At 38.8% G+C, this 15,997-nt stretch overlaps 1 protein-coding gene across 1 annotated transcript in view; it reads left to right on the top strand.

Moving 5' to 3' along the window:
* Positions 1 to 4,370: 4,370 nt before the first annotated feature.
* RPAP3 (RNA polymerase II associated protein 3) overlaps positions 4,371 to 15,997 on the top strand; it is a 38,134-nt gene continuing 26,507 nt past the window's right edge. Inside the window, 5 exon segments of the mRNA NM_001101930.2 lie at positions 4,371 to 4,452; positions 8,711 to 8,894; positions 9,648 to 9,788; positions 13,033 to 13,155; positions 13,914 to 14,041. Of these exon segments, the coding sequence (NP_001095400.2) occupies positions 8,742 to 8,894; positions 9,648 to 9,788; positions 13,033 to 13,155; positions 13,914 to 14,041 (545 nt within the window). The 5' untranslated portion in view covers positions 4,371 to 4,452; positions 8,711 to 8,741.

Below are 15,997 nucleotides of genomic sequence, written 5' to 3' on the forward strand. Positions count from 1 at the left end.
ATAGGTTTCTCAAGAGGCAGGTCAGGTGGTCTGGTATTCCCATCTCTTTCAGAATTTTCCACAGTTTAGTGTGATCCACACAGTCAAAGGCTTTGGCATAGTCAATAAAGCAGAAATAGATGTTTTTCTGGAACTCTCTTGCTTTTTTGATGATCCAGCGGATGTTGGCAATTTGATCTCTGGTTCCTCTGCCTTTTCTAAGACCAGCTTGAACATTTGGAAGTTCACGGTTCATGTATTGCTGAAGCCTGGCTTGGAGAATTTTGAGTATTACTTTACTAGCGTGTGAGATGAGCGCAATTGTGCGGTAGTTTGAGCATTCTTTGGCATTGCCTTTCTTTGGGATTGGAATGAAAACTGACCTTTTCCAGTCCTGTGGCCACTGCTGAGTTTTCCAAATTTGCTAACATATTGAGTGCAGCACTTTCACAGCATCGTCTTTCAGGATTTCAAATAGCTCAACTGGAATTCCATCACCTCCACTAGCTTTGTTCGTAGTGATGCTTTCTAAGGCCCACTTGACTTCACATTCCAGGATGTCTGGCTCTAGGTGAGTGATCACACCATCATGATTATCTGGGTCGTGAAGATCTTTTTTTGTACAGTTCTTCTGTGTATTCTTGCCACCTCTTCTTGATATCTTCTGCTTCTGTGAGGTCTATACCATTTCTGTCCTTTATCAAGCCATCTTTGCATGAAATGTTTCCTTGGTATCTCTAATTTTCTTGAAGAGATCTCTAGTCTTTCCCGTTCTGTTGTTTTCCTCTATTTCTTTGCATTGATCGCTGAGGAAGGCTTTCTTATCTCTCCTTGCTATTCTTTGAAAGTGCAAATTAAAACATACCATTTTCCATTACACATCTGTTACAATAGTCAAAATCAGGAACACTAACAACATCAAATGCTGGTGAGGATGTGGAGGATTAGGAACTCTCAGACATTGTTGGTGGAAACGCAAAACGGTATAGTCATTTTAGAAGATAGCTTGATGATTCTGTAACAAAACTAAGCATATTCTTACCATATGATCCAGCAGTTGCACTCCTTGGCAATTGTACTATGAAAGGAACTAAAAACTTTTACCCACACAAAATCCTGCAGATGAAAGTTTTTAACAGTTCCATTCATCATGGCCCAGACTTGGAAGCAAACAAGATGTCCTTCAGCAGGTAAATAAATTGTGGTACATCCAACAATAGAATATAACGCAGAGCTAGAAATAAATGAGCTATCAAGCCCTGTAAGGAATCTGAAACTCATATTACTGAGTGAAAGAAGCCAAACTGAGAAGACTCCATATTATATGATTTCAATTATTTGACATTCTGGAAAGGGCAAAACTGTAGAGACAGTAAAAATGATCAATAGTCATTGGGGGTGGCAGTTGAGGGGGAGAGATGAATATGTGGAGTGCAGAGGATTTTTAGGACAGTGAAAATACTCTGTATGGTATTATAACCATAGATATATAGTTATTAGTTATTTGTCTAAACCTACTGTATAACAAATACCAAGAGTGAATCCTTAGCTAAATTATGGATTCTGGGTGACTATGATGTGTCAATGTAGGTTCATACTTGGCAAAAAAAAAATTTTTTTTTCCCATTCTGGTGAGTGATGTCGATAAAAGGGGAGGGCTATGCATATTTGGGGGACAAGGAGTATATGCAAATCTCTGTACATTTATCTTTTTTTTTGGCAAGAAGTAGATTTATTAATATAGTATTCTTGTAGGAGATGCAAGCATGAAGGCAAAGGAGCTCTGCTCCAAGGACTAAGTAGAGTACAATTTTATAGCCAAGGAAAGGGAGAGGGGCAAAGACCACCTTCTTCGAGTAGACATGAGACTTTCTGTACATTTATCTTAATTTTGTTGTAAGCCCAAAACTGCTCTCAAAAAATAAAGTCTTAAAAAAAAAAAAAGTGGAAGGAGCATTGCACGTAGACTATGAGGGGGTAAATGGAGACTGGTAGTTCCTGGCCCTGATAACCAGCCCCTTGACCGTGTACACAGGGAACGTAAGGGTGCCTCTGGACGCAGCTTCTGTGGTTGCAGAGGCTGACCAAGCTGCGGGAGGAGGAAGTGCCAGAGAGACACAAGGAGACTTCTCACCTGTGAACATGTTATTTAGGCCACAGATGCTAGGAAAATGCCAGGTATTGAGGAGTGCCTCAGGTAAGTTACAGAGTACAGGTGGATAACACAGCCTCCTCTTACCCTTCCTCAGGGGCGCTCACAGTCAAATGAGCAAGACTGGGGACAGCAGAACAGGGGGTCACAGAAGCCAGCTCTGATGTCAGACTGCCCAGCTCTGACTCACCAGCCTCCATAATTTGCAGATTATTTGGGAAAATTCCTTAATTATTCAGGTCAGTGTCCTTATCAGAATGGGGATAATATGACCATTGTTGTGAGACAAGCAAAATAAAATAGCATGCTTATTCCTTCTAATAATTCTTGTCTCCCTTATTATCGTTGTTCAGTTGCTCAGTTGTGTCTGACTCTTTGTGATCCCATGAACTGCAGCACTCCAGGCCTCCCCATCTTTCACCACCTCCTGGAGCTTGCCCAAACTCATGTCCACTGAGTTGGTGATACCATCCATCTCGTCCTCTGTCATCCCCTTCTCCTGCTACCTTCAATCTTTCCCAGCATCAGAGTCTTTTCTAATGAGTTGGCTCTTTGCATTAGGTGGCCGAAGTATTGGAGCTTCAGCTTCAGCATCAGTCCTTCCAATGAATAAACCCTTATTATACAGATACCATTTTGCTCTTGGATAAGCAGTTTACCTTCCTTGCTATCAACCTTAACCTTTATCTCCTGATACCTAGAACTTGTGCTCCTTAGAGACCTCTTCAGAGGTCTTCCAGGTAGTTAAGTGGGAGACAGGGAGAGATGCAGGGGAAAGTTATTCAATCCCAGGGTCTGGATTTTACCTTTGCAGGAGGGAGGGACAGAAAACATTTGTTAAGCTCTTACCATGTCCCAAATTGTGCTAAGTAGGCTGAATACACATGCTTTCTCACTCTAGTAGTATTTTTATCTTCATTTTAATTTAGATTAAGCCTCAATGTACAGATACATTCAGATCACATTTTCAGTAAGTGGCAGAATCAGTATTTCAGAATTCAGCCCTTTTCCTTAGGTTACAGTAAGCTTGGATTTCTCACAGTATGGACTAATTTATTTATTCACTATTCTTTTGATGAATACTTAATAAGGCCTTTAATAAAGGGTACTGGTTGCTCTCAGTAATGCTCTCTTCTTCCTTATTTATCGATTCTTAGTTTTTAGATTAGCACATGACTGTTAAGAAAAACCTTCAACCTCCCTTGCAGAGGGAAGGCTGCCATTCAGGCATGGCTTTTTGCAGGACAGTGGAAGCCTCAGGGTTAGCTGATGGTGGGGGCCATCAAGACTATTTGACTAAGTCCTGTTGCTTTGATTCTATACTTGCCCAGCAACTGATTATCATGTTACTTGAGAGAGAGAGAGAGAGATGTGAGAGAATCTATGATGTTTTACTACAGCAGCCAGCTGTCCCCGTTCTCTCTCAATTGACTCTGCCAGAATTAATTTTTAAAAACATAGTTGCTTTGGGACTTCCCTGGTGGTCTAGTGGTTAGGACTGCAAGCTTCCACTGAAGGGGGCATGGGTTCCATCCCTCGGTGAGGGCTATTTCAAATGGAAAGCTTTGCTTCTTTCAACAAAAAGGTTGTTTTGCTTCTTTTAAAATTATTTTTGTTTTATAATTTGAGTTGCTATGAAAAGTGAAAGCTCACTCATTCAGGAAATAGGAGCATGAAATATTAAAAGTGTCATATTCTTTTTTTTCTTTGTGGCTAGGGCAAATCTAATGACTGACCTTAATACTGACACACATCCAAGACCCAGACTCGTTAAGAAAGAGTTTACTTGAAAGGTGCAAGGCAGTCAGACTGAAAAACTCGTTTGCCGCACATAAGAACTTAAAAAAAAAATTGCTAGAGTTACCAGTTTACATAGCCTGCTCATGGTAGACAAGGGGCAACTTTCTCATATGATTATCATATTCACAAAGGTTGTAAAATATCATTACATACAGCAAGGCAAATATTAGAGACAAAATTGAGGGAAATCCAAGGAAATATTTCAAGGCGTTATTATTTGGGGAATCAAAGCAAGTCAGGATGATCTTGCATTTTCTGTACTACCTACTGTGAAATACGGTCACACTGGAAGCAGGCAAAGCCGAAGACCCTACCTTAACACAGCTGTCAATACTCTAGACTAGTTGTGCCCTGAAAAGCAGGGCACAGCGTATCTGACCTTCTGCGCATGCTCTGTCCCGGCTCCAGGGAGCGGGGCGAGAGCGCGCGAGGACTTGTGGGAAAGTGTAGGAAGGCGGGGCCGGGCGTGAGTTGCTGCCGGCTGGACGCAGTGGAAGTGGGGTTGGTAACGGCCTGGTGAGGTGAGCCGGCTCTGCGGTTATCCCGGGCTGCAGTAGCGAGGAGGCTTTTGGGGTCGCCCGGCGGGAGGAGGGGGTGCTGCCATGGTCCCGCGTGAGGCGGAGAGGGCGAGGGCGAGGGCGTGCGCGGGGGCGCGGCGCGGCGGTGTCTAGGTAGCGGCGCACCGGGGAGCGCGTTTCGGGAGGGGCTGGCCCGGAGCTATCTGGGCCTGGACGGTCAGCTTTACTGTCGGTCCCTCGATTCCTGCTGCTCTGGGCGTTCGGCGATTTGCGGTGGTCCAGGATCGCGGATCCATTCTCCCGAGAAGACCTGTGTGGGGCCCGCCCCACTTAGTCGTGGGTGTGCAGTGCTCGGCCGCATATTGAGTATGAACGTGATACCCTCAGGCGCTGGAAGTTTCTGGTTGCCAGCCTGGACGCAGGTTCCGTGGGAGCGGAAAGATGATGGGTAAAATGAAACAGGTTTCTACCTCCCTTGTATCTCAGTGGCTTGCTGCGGTTTTATTTATGTTTTTGAGCACCTCGCCAAAGCATTGTACTAGTTTTGTTTTTTAATGAGATATATGTGACCAAACGTGTGCACTGCCTGAAAAAAGCTTAAATTTAGTTTCTGAGGCAAGGCTAAGGGGTCAGAAGACCTATCTGCGGTTGCAAACATGTTTTAGGAGAATCCCTTTTCTAATCTTTATCTCTCTTCCAGCCTAACTTTCCCTCACCTCCCCATATTTGGGGACCTTGCCCATCATTCATCTACTTTCCTGTATCTTCTTTAACTTTGTTTTTCAGTTCCTCTGCCCTCCATACTCGTGAAGAATTTTAGGTTATCAAAGATGAAGTACTAATCCCCATATAATCTCATTTATTCAGCTCATTTTACTTTTATACTTAAAAAATGGCCTATTTGAACTCTAAACAATATTTAAATGACTAAATACAATGTACTTTATTTCCCACATATGATCTCTATGGCCTTCTTGAACTCATGGGAATTCTCTTCTGTGACAGTAACTCCAGGTTTTCCTTCCAGCTCTCTAGATGCCACTGCCTGATTTTTAGTGTTGGCATTTCTTCCTCTATTTGTTCCCTAGATATTAATGTTCTGCAGATCTCTTCTCTTCCTTCCCCCTCCACTGTCACAGTAATTTAACGTGTCCAAATCTCATGATTGTAGCTTCTGCCATTATGCTAGTGACACCCGAATTTACATTTCTAGGCCTCTATAACTACTTACTGTGTCCTGACATCTCATAAGAACTCAAAATCAATTTATGCCAAACTGAAAAAATCTATTTTTACACTTGTTCTGCCATCCTGAAACCTCTTTTCCTTTTGAAATTATGATTCCTGACTCAAAATGGTACTACTAATCTTACCAGGCTCCCAAACCAGAAATCTAAGACTTTGCATCCTTCTCTGCTCCCCAGCTGGAGAAGGAAATGGCAACCCATTCCAGTATTCCTGCCTGGAGAATCCCAGGGACAGAGGAGCCTAATGGGCTGCCGTCTGTGGGGTCACACAGGGTCGGACATGACTGAAGCAACTTAGCAGCAGCTGCTCCCCAACTTCTCAGTCTAATGAATTATCATGTCCCTTTTAGTTTACCACCGTAATGTTTCCCGTGGCTTTCAGATCATTGGTCACCTCTCATGGCCTGGCATTTCACGATCTGTCCCATCCTCCTTCTTAGCCTTCTCTTCCATCCTTCTCCCGCCTAGTCCCTCATTCTGCCTGCCCACTCCTCCACATTAATCACTTGACTGGCCCCTTTTGAAACATGGGTAAATTGCAGCAGCTCTGGTGACTCTTTCCTTAAACCTACCACCCTACCATCTGATTCATACCTGTCCTCTGTGGTCAGTTCTGTAGCATCTGTACATACCTCTGACAGTGGTTCTCAACCAGGGGTTTTTATGCTTCCCAGGGGACATTTGACAATGTCTGAAGACATTTTTGATTGTCATAGTCCAGAGGGAAAGGAGTAATACTGGCATCTAGCTAGTAGAGGCTGGGGATGCTGCCAACCATCCTACAATTGCACAGGACAGCTGACCTACAACAAAGAATTATCTGGCCCAAAACATCAGTGATCCCAAGGTTGAGAAGTCCTGCCAAGTATAATATTTTGTTACTCAGTACTTTGATTATTTTCTTCTCCACTAGAGAAGGGACCTTGTCTTGTTTTTGCATCCCTAAATCTTTTTTTTTTATTTTTATTTCCTTTCATCCCTTGAGAATTTGCATTCCCAAGAGACTCCCATTGCTGTTTTTTTTTTTTAATATTTTTATTTTTTGTTTTTTAACTTTACAATATTGTATTGGTTTTGCCATATATCAAAATGAATCCACCACATGTATACATGCGTTCCCCATCCTGAACCCTCCACCTTCCTCCCTCACCGTACCATCCCTCTGGGTCGTCCCAGTGCACCGGCCCCAAGCATCTAGTATTGTGCATCGAATCTGGACTGGCGACTCGTTTCATATATGATATTATACATGTTTCAATGCCATTCTCCCAAATCATCCCACCCTCTCCCTCTCCCACAGAGTCCAAAAGACTGTTCTATACATCAGTGTCTCTTTTGCTGTCTCGTATACAGGGTTATTGTTACCATCTTTCTAAATTCCATATATATGCGTTAGTATACTGTATTGGTGGTTTTTTTTCTGGCTTACTTCACTCTGTATAATAGGCTCCAGTTTCATCCACCTCATTAGAACTGATTCAAATGTATTCTTTTTAATGGCTGAGTGATACTCCATTGTGTATATGTACCACAGGTTTCTTATCCATTCATCTGCTGATGGACATCTGGGTTGCTTCCATGTCCTGGCTATTATAAACAGTGCTGCGATGAACATTGGGGTACACGTGTCTCTTTCCCTTCTGGTTTCCTCAGTGTGTATGCCCAGCAGTGGGATTGCTGGATCATAAGGCAGTTCTATTTCCAGTTTTTTAAGGAATCTCCACACTGTTCTCCATAGTGGCTGTACTAGTTTGCATTCCCACCAACAGTGTAAGAGGGTTCTCTTTTCTCCACACCCTCTCCAGCATTTATTGCTTGTAGACTTTTGGATTGCAGCCATTCTGACTGGTGTGAAATGGTACCTCATAGTGGTTTTGATTTGCATTTCTCTGATAATGAGTGATGTTGAGCATCTTTTCATGTGTTTGTTAGCCATCTGTATGTCTTCTTTGGAGAATTGTCTGTTTAGTTCTTTGGCCCATTTTTTGATTGGGTCATATATTTTTCTGGAATTGAGCTGTAGGAGTTGCTTGTATATTTTTCTTGAGAAAGAAAAATGGAACTGAGGAATCCACCTGCTTGACTTCAGGCTCTACTACAAAGCCACAGTCATCAAGACAGTATGGTACTGGCACAAAGACAGAAATATAGATTAATGGAACAAAATAGAAAGCCCAGAGATAAGTCCATGCACATATGGACACCTTATCTTTGACAAAGGAGGCAAGAATATACAATGGATTTAAGGCAATCTCTTTAACAAGTGGTGCTGGGAAAACTGGTCAACCACTTGTAAAAGAATGAAACTAGAACACTTTCTAACACCATACACAAAAATAAACTCAAATTGGATTAAAGGTCTAAACGTAAGACCAGAAACTATAAAACTCCTAGAGGAGAACATAGGCAAAACACTCTTCGACATACATCACAGCAGGATCCTCTATGATCCACCTCCCAGAATACTGGAAATAAAAGCAAAAATAAACAAATGGGACCTAATAAAACTTAAAAGCTTCTGCACAACAAAAGAAACTATAAGCAAGGTGAAAAGACAGCCTTCAGAATGGGAGAAAATAATAGCAAATGAAGCAACTGACAAACAACTAATCTCAAAAATATACATCCCTAAATCTTAATACAGGGCTTATTACATAGCCAAAGTTCAGTAAATGTTGAAAGGAAAAGGAGTAAAGGAGGTAATTGGCTAAATGTATAAACTGTAGAGATATGCAGCCAATCTGCTACCATAGGCTATTTGCTAATTTCAGTAATTTCCTCCATATTGCCTTTCATTCATATTGCATGGATGCCCAAAGTTTTCTGTTTTACATTTGATTATTCAGCAAACATTGATTGACTCATTTAAAACATAATATACTGATATTTTCTTCTGCATCATTTTAAGTTCCTTTCTTTACATGTATCTTGGCCATTTATAAAGAGGTAAAAATCATTAATTAGCTAGGTTTCAAAAAAAACTAAACCAAATAATTCTGTTTAATTCTTATCAGGGATTGGTCGGTCAAAACTCTGCACGCCGTAATGGCTTCAACAAGTAAAGCAATTGAATTACAACTGCAAGTGAAACAAAATGCAGAAGAGTTACAAGACTTTATGAGGGATTTAGAAAACTGGGAGAAAGATATTAAACAAAAGGATATGGAACTTAGAAGACAGAATGGTGTTCCTGAAGAGGTAAATTTCTTAACTGAATTCCTACTTTAGCATCCAGGGAAACTCTTCATTTATTTATTTTAAAGTAAATCACAGCCTTTAAAATGTTTTGTGGAAATGCTAATTAAAGAGATTTACTTTCTGCCAACATTTTGAAAAATTCTACTTTTAAAAGTCTTTGTAATAATTGTATTAACTATCAATAGGACATTTTTAAGGCTTAGTCCATAGGAAGACCATGTGATAATTCTTAAGGTAAATGAATAGCATCATAAAATAGGCTTGTATATATATCATATGTAATTATATACTTAATGATATATTAACATACAGTATTGCCCTAAACACAGAGAATACCTAGACTCAACCAGTTTTCTTAAGACAGTGCATTGAGATGTGGACAGCTTTTTCATACTGTTGGTAATGTGGAGGCAGTTTGGTGCCATTGTACTGTTGCTAAATCATTGTATTAAGGCTGAAGGTCAAGCGGTTTTTGAATTTTGAATTTAGGATTGCAAATTAAGTGTATAATTAAAATTTCTGGGTAATATTTTTCTTATGACTGAACAGTGTTCAGTATTTGTCAAAGGATGAATTAAAATTTTCAGGCATAGGTTTATCATTAGAAATGAATGAATTGGTATTTCTAACCACTTGAAAACTAAACTAAAATTACTTTTACTTGAAAATATCCTTCAGTGAGAGTTTTAAACATCACTAGTTACACAGGAAAGTAACAGAGCTGTCTCAAAATGTGTTGTTTTCCCTCCCTAGAATTTACCTCCTATTCGAAATGGGAATTTTAGGAAAAAGAAGAAAGGCAAAGTTAAAGAGTCATCTAAAAAAACCAAAGATGAAAACGCAAAAAACAGGATAAAATCTTATGATTATGAGGCATGGGCAAAACTTGATGTGGTAAGTTAATCTGATTATGTGCTTCTTAGTCTTTGAGTAAAATTTTCTTGGAGTTAGTTGAGAGTCATGGATTAAATGAAGAACAATGTAAAGTTCTTAGGACCTGTGTCTTTATCTTATAGACTATTTTGTGTGGAATAAAAACTTAAGTACATAGCTCTTCAATTAACTTTTCTTTCCTCCTATGGCCCTCTTTCAGTGAATAATGGCTAAAACAGCTGGATTCTTTTCTTCCTATTTTTTCTTTTTTTTGCATGGATAGTATGTGGAAGGGGCTTCCCTGGTGGTTCAGTGATAAAGAGTCCACCTACAGTTCAGGGGACGCGAGTTTGATCCCTGGGTCAGGAGGATCCCCTGGAGAAGGAAATGCAGCCCACTCCAGTACTCTTGCCTGGGAAATCCCATGGACAGAAGAGCCTGGAGGGCTACCCATTCATGGGGTTGCAAAAGAATTGGACACAATTTAGCAACTAAAAAACAACAAGAGTACATAGAGGTCTAGTGAACTCTTCACCCTGTTTCCTCTAATGGTTACATCTTATTTAACTATGTATTTTAGTCCCTCAGTTTTGTCCAACTCTTTGTGCCCCCGGTGGATTATAGCCCTCCGAGCTCCTCTGTACATGGAATTCTCCAGGCAAGAATACTGGAATGGGTTGCCATTTCCTTCTCCAGGGGATCTTCCCGACCTAGGGATCGAACCTGGGTCTCCTGCATTACTGGCAGATTCTTTACCATCTGAGCCACCAGGAGAGCTCTGTTTACCTATAGTCCAGTATCAAAACCAGGAAATTGACATTGGTACAATGTGTGTATAGTTCTGTGGCATTTTATGACCTATGGATTTGGGTAACCACCATTGCATCACCAGAAAGATCTCTTTTGTGCTATCCATTCATAGTTGCACCCACCTCCTTCCTCCTCACCATCTCTAACCCCTAAACAGCTAGAATTCTGAGACGGTAACAATATAAGAAAAGAAAGACTCTACCAGCATCTTTTTTTTTTTTTTAGTAGGCTGAAGGACCTGTTGAATAATGGTTGAGAATGCCTTTGTGTGTGGCCTTAGGTTAGGGCTGCGTGACAATAAAAGTAGGGCCTTCTTAATCTCAGGAAGGTAGGCTTCACCTTGCTAGACTGGTGTTTTGCATGCTTCTGGTCTCGGGCACATGAGACACAGTGTAGTTGGAGAAATGTTTGCCATCAGTACTATGCCTCTGTCATAGTTTATATATGCATTAGCATTAGAAGATGCTGCCATAGGGTTTCCAAATAGGGAACCATTCATTTTTTGTAACTTTACCCCTTCTTGTGTAGCCTTATCCTTTTCATAAATTGGTATGTGCTTATAATGCCCTTTCCTAAAAGGCACAGTGTCAGATGATTTCTTAGAGAGGTGGTTTTCTACAGTCATTTACTCATTCAACAGTTATTGATTGAACTCCTGCTTTGTGTGGCCAGTACACTCATGATTGAACTACACTGTTTGACATTGTCATTTTATTGTATCTGTAAAAGATACAGTTGTTTACTTACCACTCCTGCTAGTTCAGATGTGAGCAGTGGCCTTGGCGTTCTGCTGCCGTTAGTTTTCTACACGTGTCAGTGTAGGGGGGTTGACAGTCTTGGCTTTCATATTGATAGGCTGGTGGTATTTCTATTCTTATTTTTTTCTTTTTTTTGGTGCTATTTCTAGAATCTTTATGCTAAAACCCATAGTTGCATTTCAGTCCATCTTTTTGTTTTGGTTTGGTTATTTTATTGTTTTTCAAATTTTTTTGGCTGTGCTGTGCGACAAGCAGGATCTCAGTTCCCTGACCCCAGCAGTGGAAGCGTGGAGTCACTGGACTGCCAGGAAAGTCACTCAGTCCCATCTTTTAATATTCATTTATTTAATGAAAATAAGCATAGGCTTTATTTCATTTTAAAATTTATCAACAGTTTTTTTTCTTACATAAATTACTTAGAATAGTAATAACTTGTAAAAGACAAAGGATTTTATTTATATAATAAAGTTTTTGTTTATATGAGCTTTAATGAACTCTTTAATTCTTACTGGTTTAAAACTTCTTACTCAGGCATTCCCTGGTGGACTGGGATTCTGAGCTTCCACTGCTGTGGCCCAGGTTCAATTCCTGCTGGGGAACTGAGTTTCTGCAAGCCACATGGCATGGCAAAAAAAAAAATCTTACTAAAAATCATTCTTTTATTATATATGGTGACGCTAGTGGTAAAGAACCTGCCTGCCAGTGCAGGAAACATGAGACATGGGTTCTGTCTCTGGGTCGGGAAGATCCCCTGGAGGAGGGCATGGCAACACACTCCAGTATTCTTGCCTGGAGAATCCCCGTCAACCGAGAGGCCAGGTGGGCTGCAATCTATGAGGTTGCAAAGAGTTGGACACAACTAAAGCAACTGAGCCTGCATGCATGCATACTAAAAAAAATAGTTTAAAAAATACTGATGCAATCCATTAAATGATTTATTACCATGAAAGGAATGTCTCAGTCAAAAGAGATTGGAAATTGCTGGACGAGCATGTTGTGTATTTTCTTTGATAGTCAGCTATATTTCAGAGTACATTGATAAACAGTATAACATAGTTATTGAGAGCTCCTTGGAGGAGGCAGATGGCTTGGGTTCAGATCCTCATCTGGCCACTTCCTAGCTGAGTGACCTTGAGTGAGTTTGCTAACTTTTATTTCTCAATTTCTTCAAGTGAAAAACATGGATAATTATATATATATATATATATATATATAAATATATAATTATATCTACCCTTCTAGGTTGCTATGAGAATCAGGAGTTAATTGTACTCTGCAAGCAGTTTTTGTTGTTTTAAAAGTCAGAAAGAAAAAAGGGTTTTAGATAAAACCCTTTCCCTGCTTTTGGATGCCATTACATAGACTTGGGTTAATTGCAAACTTCTCTTATGTAAAACAATAATAGTTCACTGCTAACAGTTTGTGATTTAGGGTTGGTTTGTAGACTTAGTTTACCTTATATGAGTTCAAAGTCAGATTATGTAAGTGGTTTGGATCTTGGTTTTCTAAATAAGACTATCCTTTTCTCTGAATTAACTCCTAATAATGAGGGGTTATTTGGATTATTTTTATAGGCCTTTAAGTCCTTAGGTTGTAAAAACTTAAGTTCTGTTGAATGTTCTTTTTTGGGGGGGCAGGATATCTTTTTTTTTAATGGTCATGTAATTATGACACTGTTCCCCTACTTTTGATTTCAGGATAGTATTCTTGATGAACTTGACAAAGAAGAGAGTACCCATGATTCTGTGTCTCAAGAATCCGAGTCAGAAGAAGATGGGATTCATGTAGATTCACAAAAGGCTCTTGCTCTAAAAGAAAAGGTACTCTTTAGGTTAGCTGTTGGTTCCTTCAGGTAGGCAGGATTTGTAGAAAATCATGTGGCCCCCAAGATTTCTACAGTGTAATTTAGTGGGTGTTCAAGTTGTTTTTGGCCATATCCCTATCAGGATGCAGTATAGCATAGTGGTTAGGAGTGTGTGCTCTGAAACCAGATTATCTAGGTTCAAGTCCTGTGACAAGGTCTTTTAAATTCCCTGTATATATTCAGTCTTTTTAGCTGTAAAGTAAGATTAATATTATTACTAAACCTCAGTGGGTTGTTGTTATTAAATGAATTATTATATGTAAAGTACTTGGAGTGTACAGAGAGTTGTTCCAGGGCTTTAAGTAGTAGACTAAAGTACTAATCAGATCAGTGTGTGATTCTTGACATGGGTATTGTATCCCACAACTCCATGTCACAGACCATCTTTGGTTGCATTTTGGAACATTTGATATCTCCCTGAGAAATGTCTCTTTATTGTTAAACTGGCTGTATTGCTTTTTAAAGAGGTGGCACTCTTCAGATTAAAATTTGTCTTGATGCCTTTCTTTTGTTGCATTTCTGTGGGTTATTGTGAGTAAAAAGTATTTAATGCTAGATATTTTACTCATTTTTCTGCCAGGGCTGTTGGATTGGGCCCAAACTGTGACCATTAGCTTTGATTACATGGCTAATGAGATAGGAAGAGACGAATAATGAAAGAATGTAGGTCTGGAATTCTATGTCAGTGTGCATCTGACTTGTATGCTTTTACAGGGCAATAAATACTTCAAACAAGGAAAATACGATGAAGCAATTGAGTGCTACACCAAAGGCATGGATGCTGATCCATATAATCCGGTGTTGCCAACAAACAGAGCATCAGCTTACTTCAGACTGAAAAAGTAAGGCGTTTCCATAATGTGTGTGAATATTTTATGTGCATATGGAGACTGGTTTTTTTTTTTTTTAATCTTTCTTAATGAAATGTGTGGGAATGCTTGAGAAAATTTTCTATTTCTTTTCAACTATAAATTCTTATTCACTCCCTTTTAGTGAATTCTTTAACTTAAGCCATTTTAAACATTCAGGTGCTCAAACCATGCTCCTTGTAGTTCACTTTATTGAGGTGTTCCTCCTATAAAAATTGAGTAAGATGCCCTTTCCCTAATTTACAGAAGAAAAAAAGTTAGGTGGGTAAAAATTCTTTATAAATTAATTTTCCTTCATTATTTTGAAAAATTATGTATTTACTATTTAATACAGATAACTTTTATTATGGTAAGCTTAAAATGTATTCCAACATTTAAGTCATACTAATCCTTAAAATACATACTTAGTGTTGAAGAACATAAATGTATATGGTCTTAATCCTAAGCAGAGAAATGACCTAGCATAAAAATATTTAAAAAACCAAATACTGTCAAGGAGGATGTTCTTACTGTTTTAATTACTATTTGGAAATATAAATTATATTGGTGTCTGAATTTTTACTACTTTTAATAACATTTTAAAATCTTTGAAACTTACGTTATTAATATCCTGAAAAATTAGGGGATATTTACCTTTTATAATATTTGATAGCTACAGTATGTGTAAATGATGAAGAATAATTTTAAATAAATCTGCATGAAGATGCTTCCAAGCTTAAGAATCAGACATTATTTTTCAAAGCTACCTTTGATATTCTTTTCCATATCCTGACCCTTGTCCCTCCCAGCTAACTACTGTCTTGAGTTGTATATCATTCTTTTGATTAAAAAAAATTTATTATATATGTGTATATCTCTAATACATTGTATAACATTGCTTTATTTTTGAGCTTTAAAAGTATATCATTGGATATGGTTTTCTGTGGCTTGCCTATTTATTTGAATACTATATTTCATATTTCAATTCATCTCATAACATTTGTTCATGTTTTGCATATATCAATAGCTGTAGATCTCTCATTTTCACTGTTGAATGCATATGCAGTTCCTTGTTAGGAATATACCATCATGTATCCATTCTCTAATTGCTGGATTGCTGGTTGGTTCCTTTATTCCTCACCTTCCTTGTCTTCTTTCTTTTCCTGCCTTCCACCCTCCTTCCCTTAATTATTTAACAACAGTGATACTGTGAGCACTTCTGTACATGTTTCTTGGTGCTAGATCTTAGGATGTGCACATGTTCAACTTTTAATGATGGTGACCAGTTGTTACAATGATAGTTGTACATGCTTACATTCCCATTAGCAGTGTATAAGAATACACGTTACATATCCTTACCAACGCTGGTATAATGGGGTTTCTGAATTGTTTTCAATCTAGGGGTGTAAAGTGGTAATTCATTGTGGCCTTAATTTGCATTTCCCCAGTTTCTCATGTGGTTGAACATCTTCTTATGTGTTTATTCACCACTTATCTTTTTTATTTTCCTGTGATATGTTTGTTTTGTCTTTGGTCCTTTTTTTTGTTAGGCTGTTTTTCTGTTGATTTTTAAGCATTCTTTTTTTGGGGATACTAATTCTTTAGTGTTTATAATATTTATCTTCTCTCAGTTTGTAGCTGATCTTTTTTTAAATGAAGAAACAGAAATTCTTATTTTAATGTGTTTCATTTATTAATTTTTATAAAATGTTGGCACTTTGAAAAGTATGATTTGTGAAAATAGTCCCCTTCTTTGAGTTCGTAACAATCTCCTCTATTTTCTCCTAAAAGTTATGTTTTACTTTTCACGCTTAAGTCTCTTTGTGTATGCTGAAGGTACAAGTCCAGTTTCATATCCTGATTGTTTCAGCCCTATTTATTGAATATCCTTGCTTTCCACATGGATCTGCAATTCTACCATTGTCATATGTCAAGTTTGCATGGATCTGT

The sequence above is a fragment of the Bos taurus genome, chromosome 5, assembly GCF_002263795.3.
Source record: "Bos taurus isolate L1 Dominette 01449 registration number 42190680 breed Hereford chromosome 5, ARS-UCD2.0, whole genome shotgun sequence".
Lineage (NCBI taxonomy): Eukaryota > Metazoa > Chordata > Mammalia > Artiodactyla > Bovidae > Bos > Bos taurus.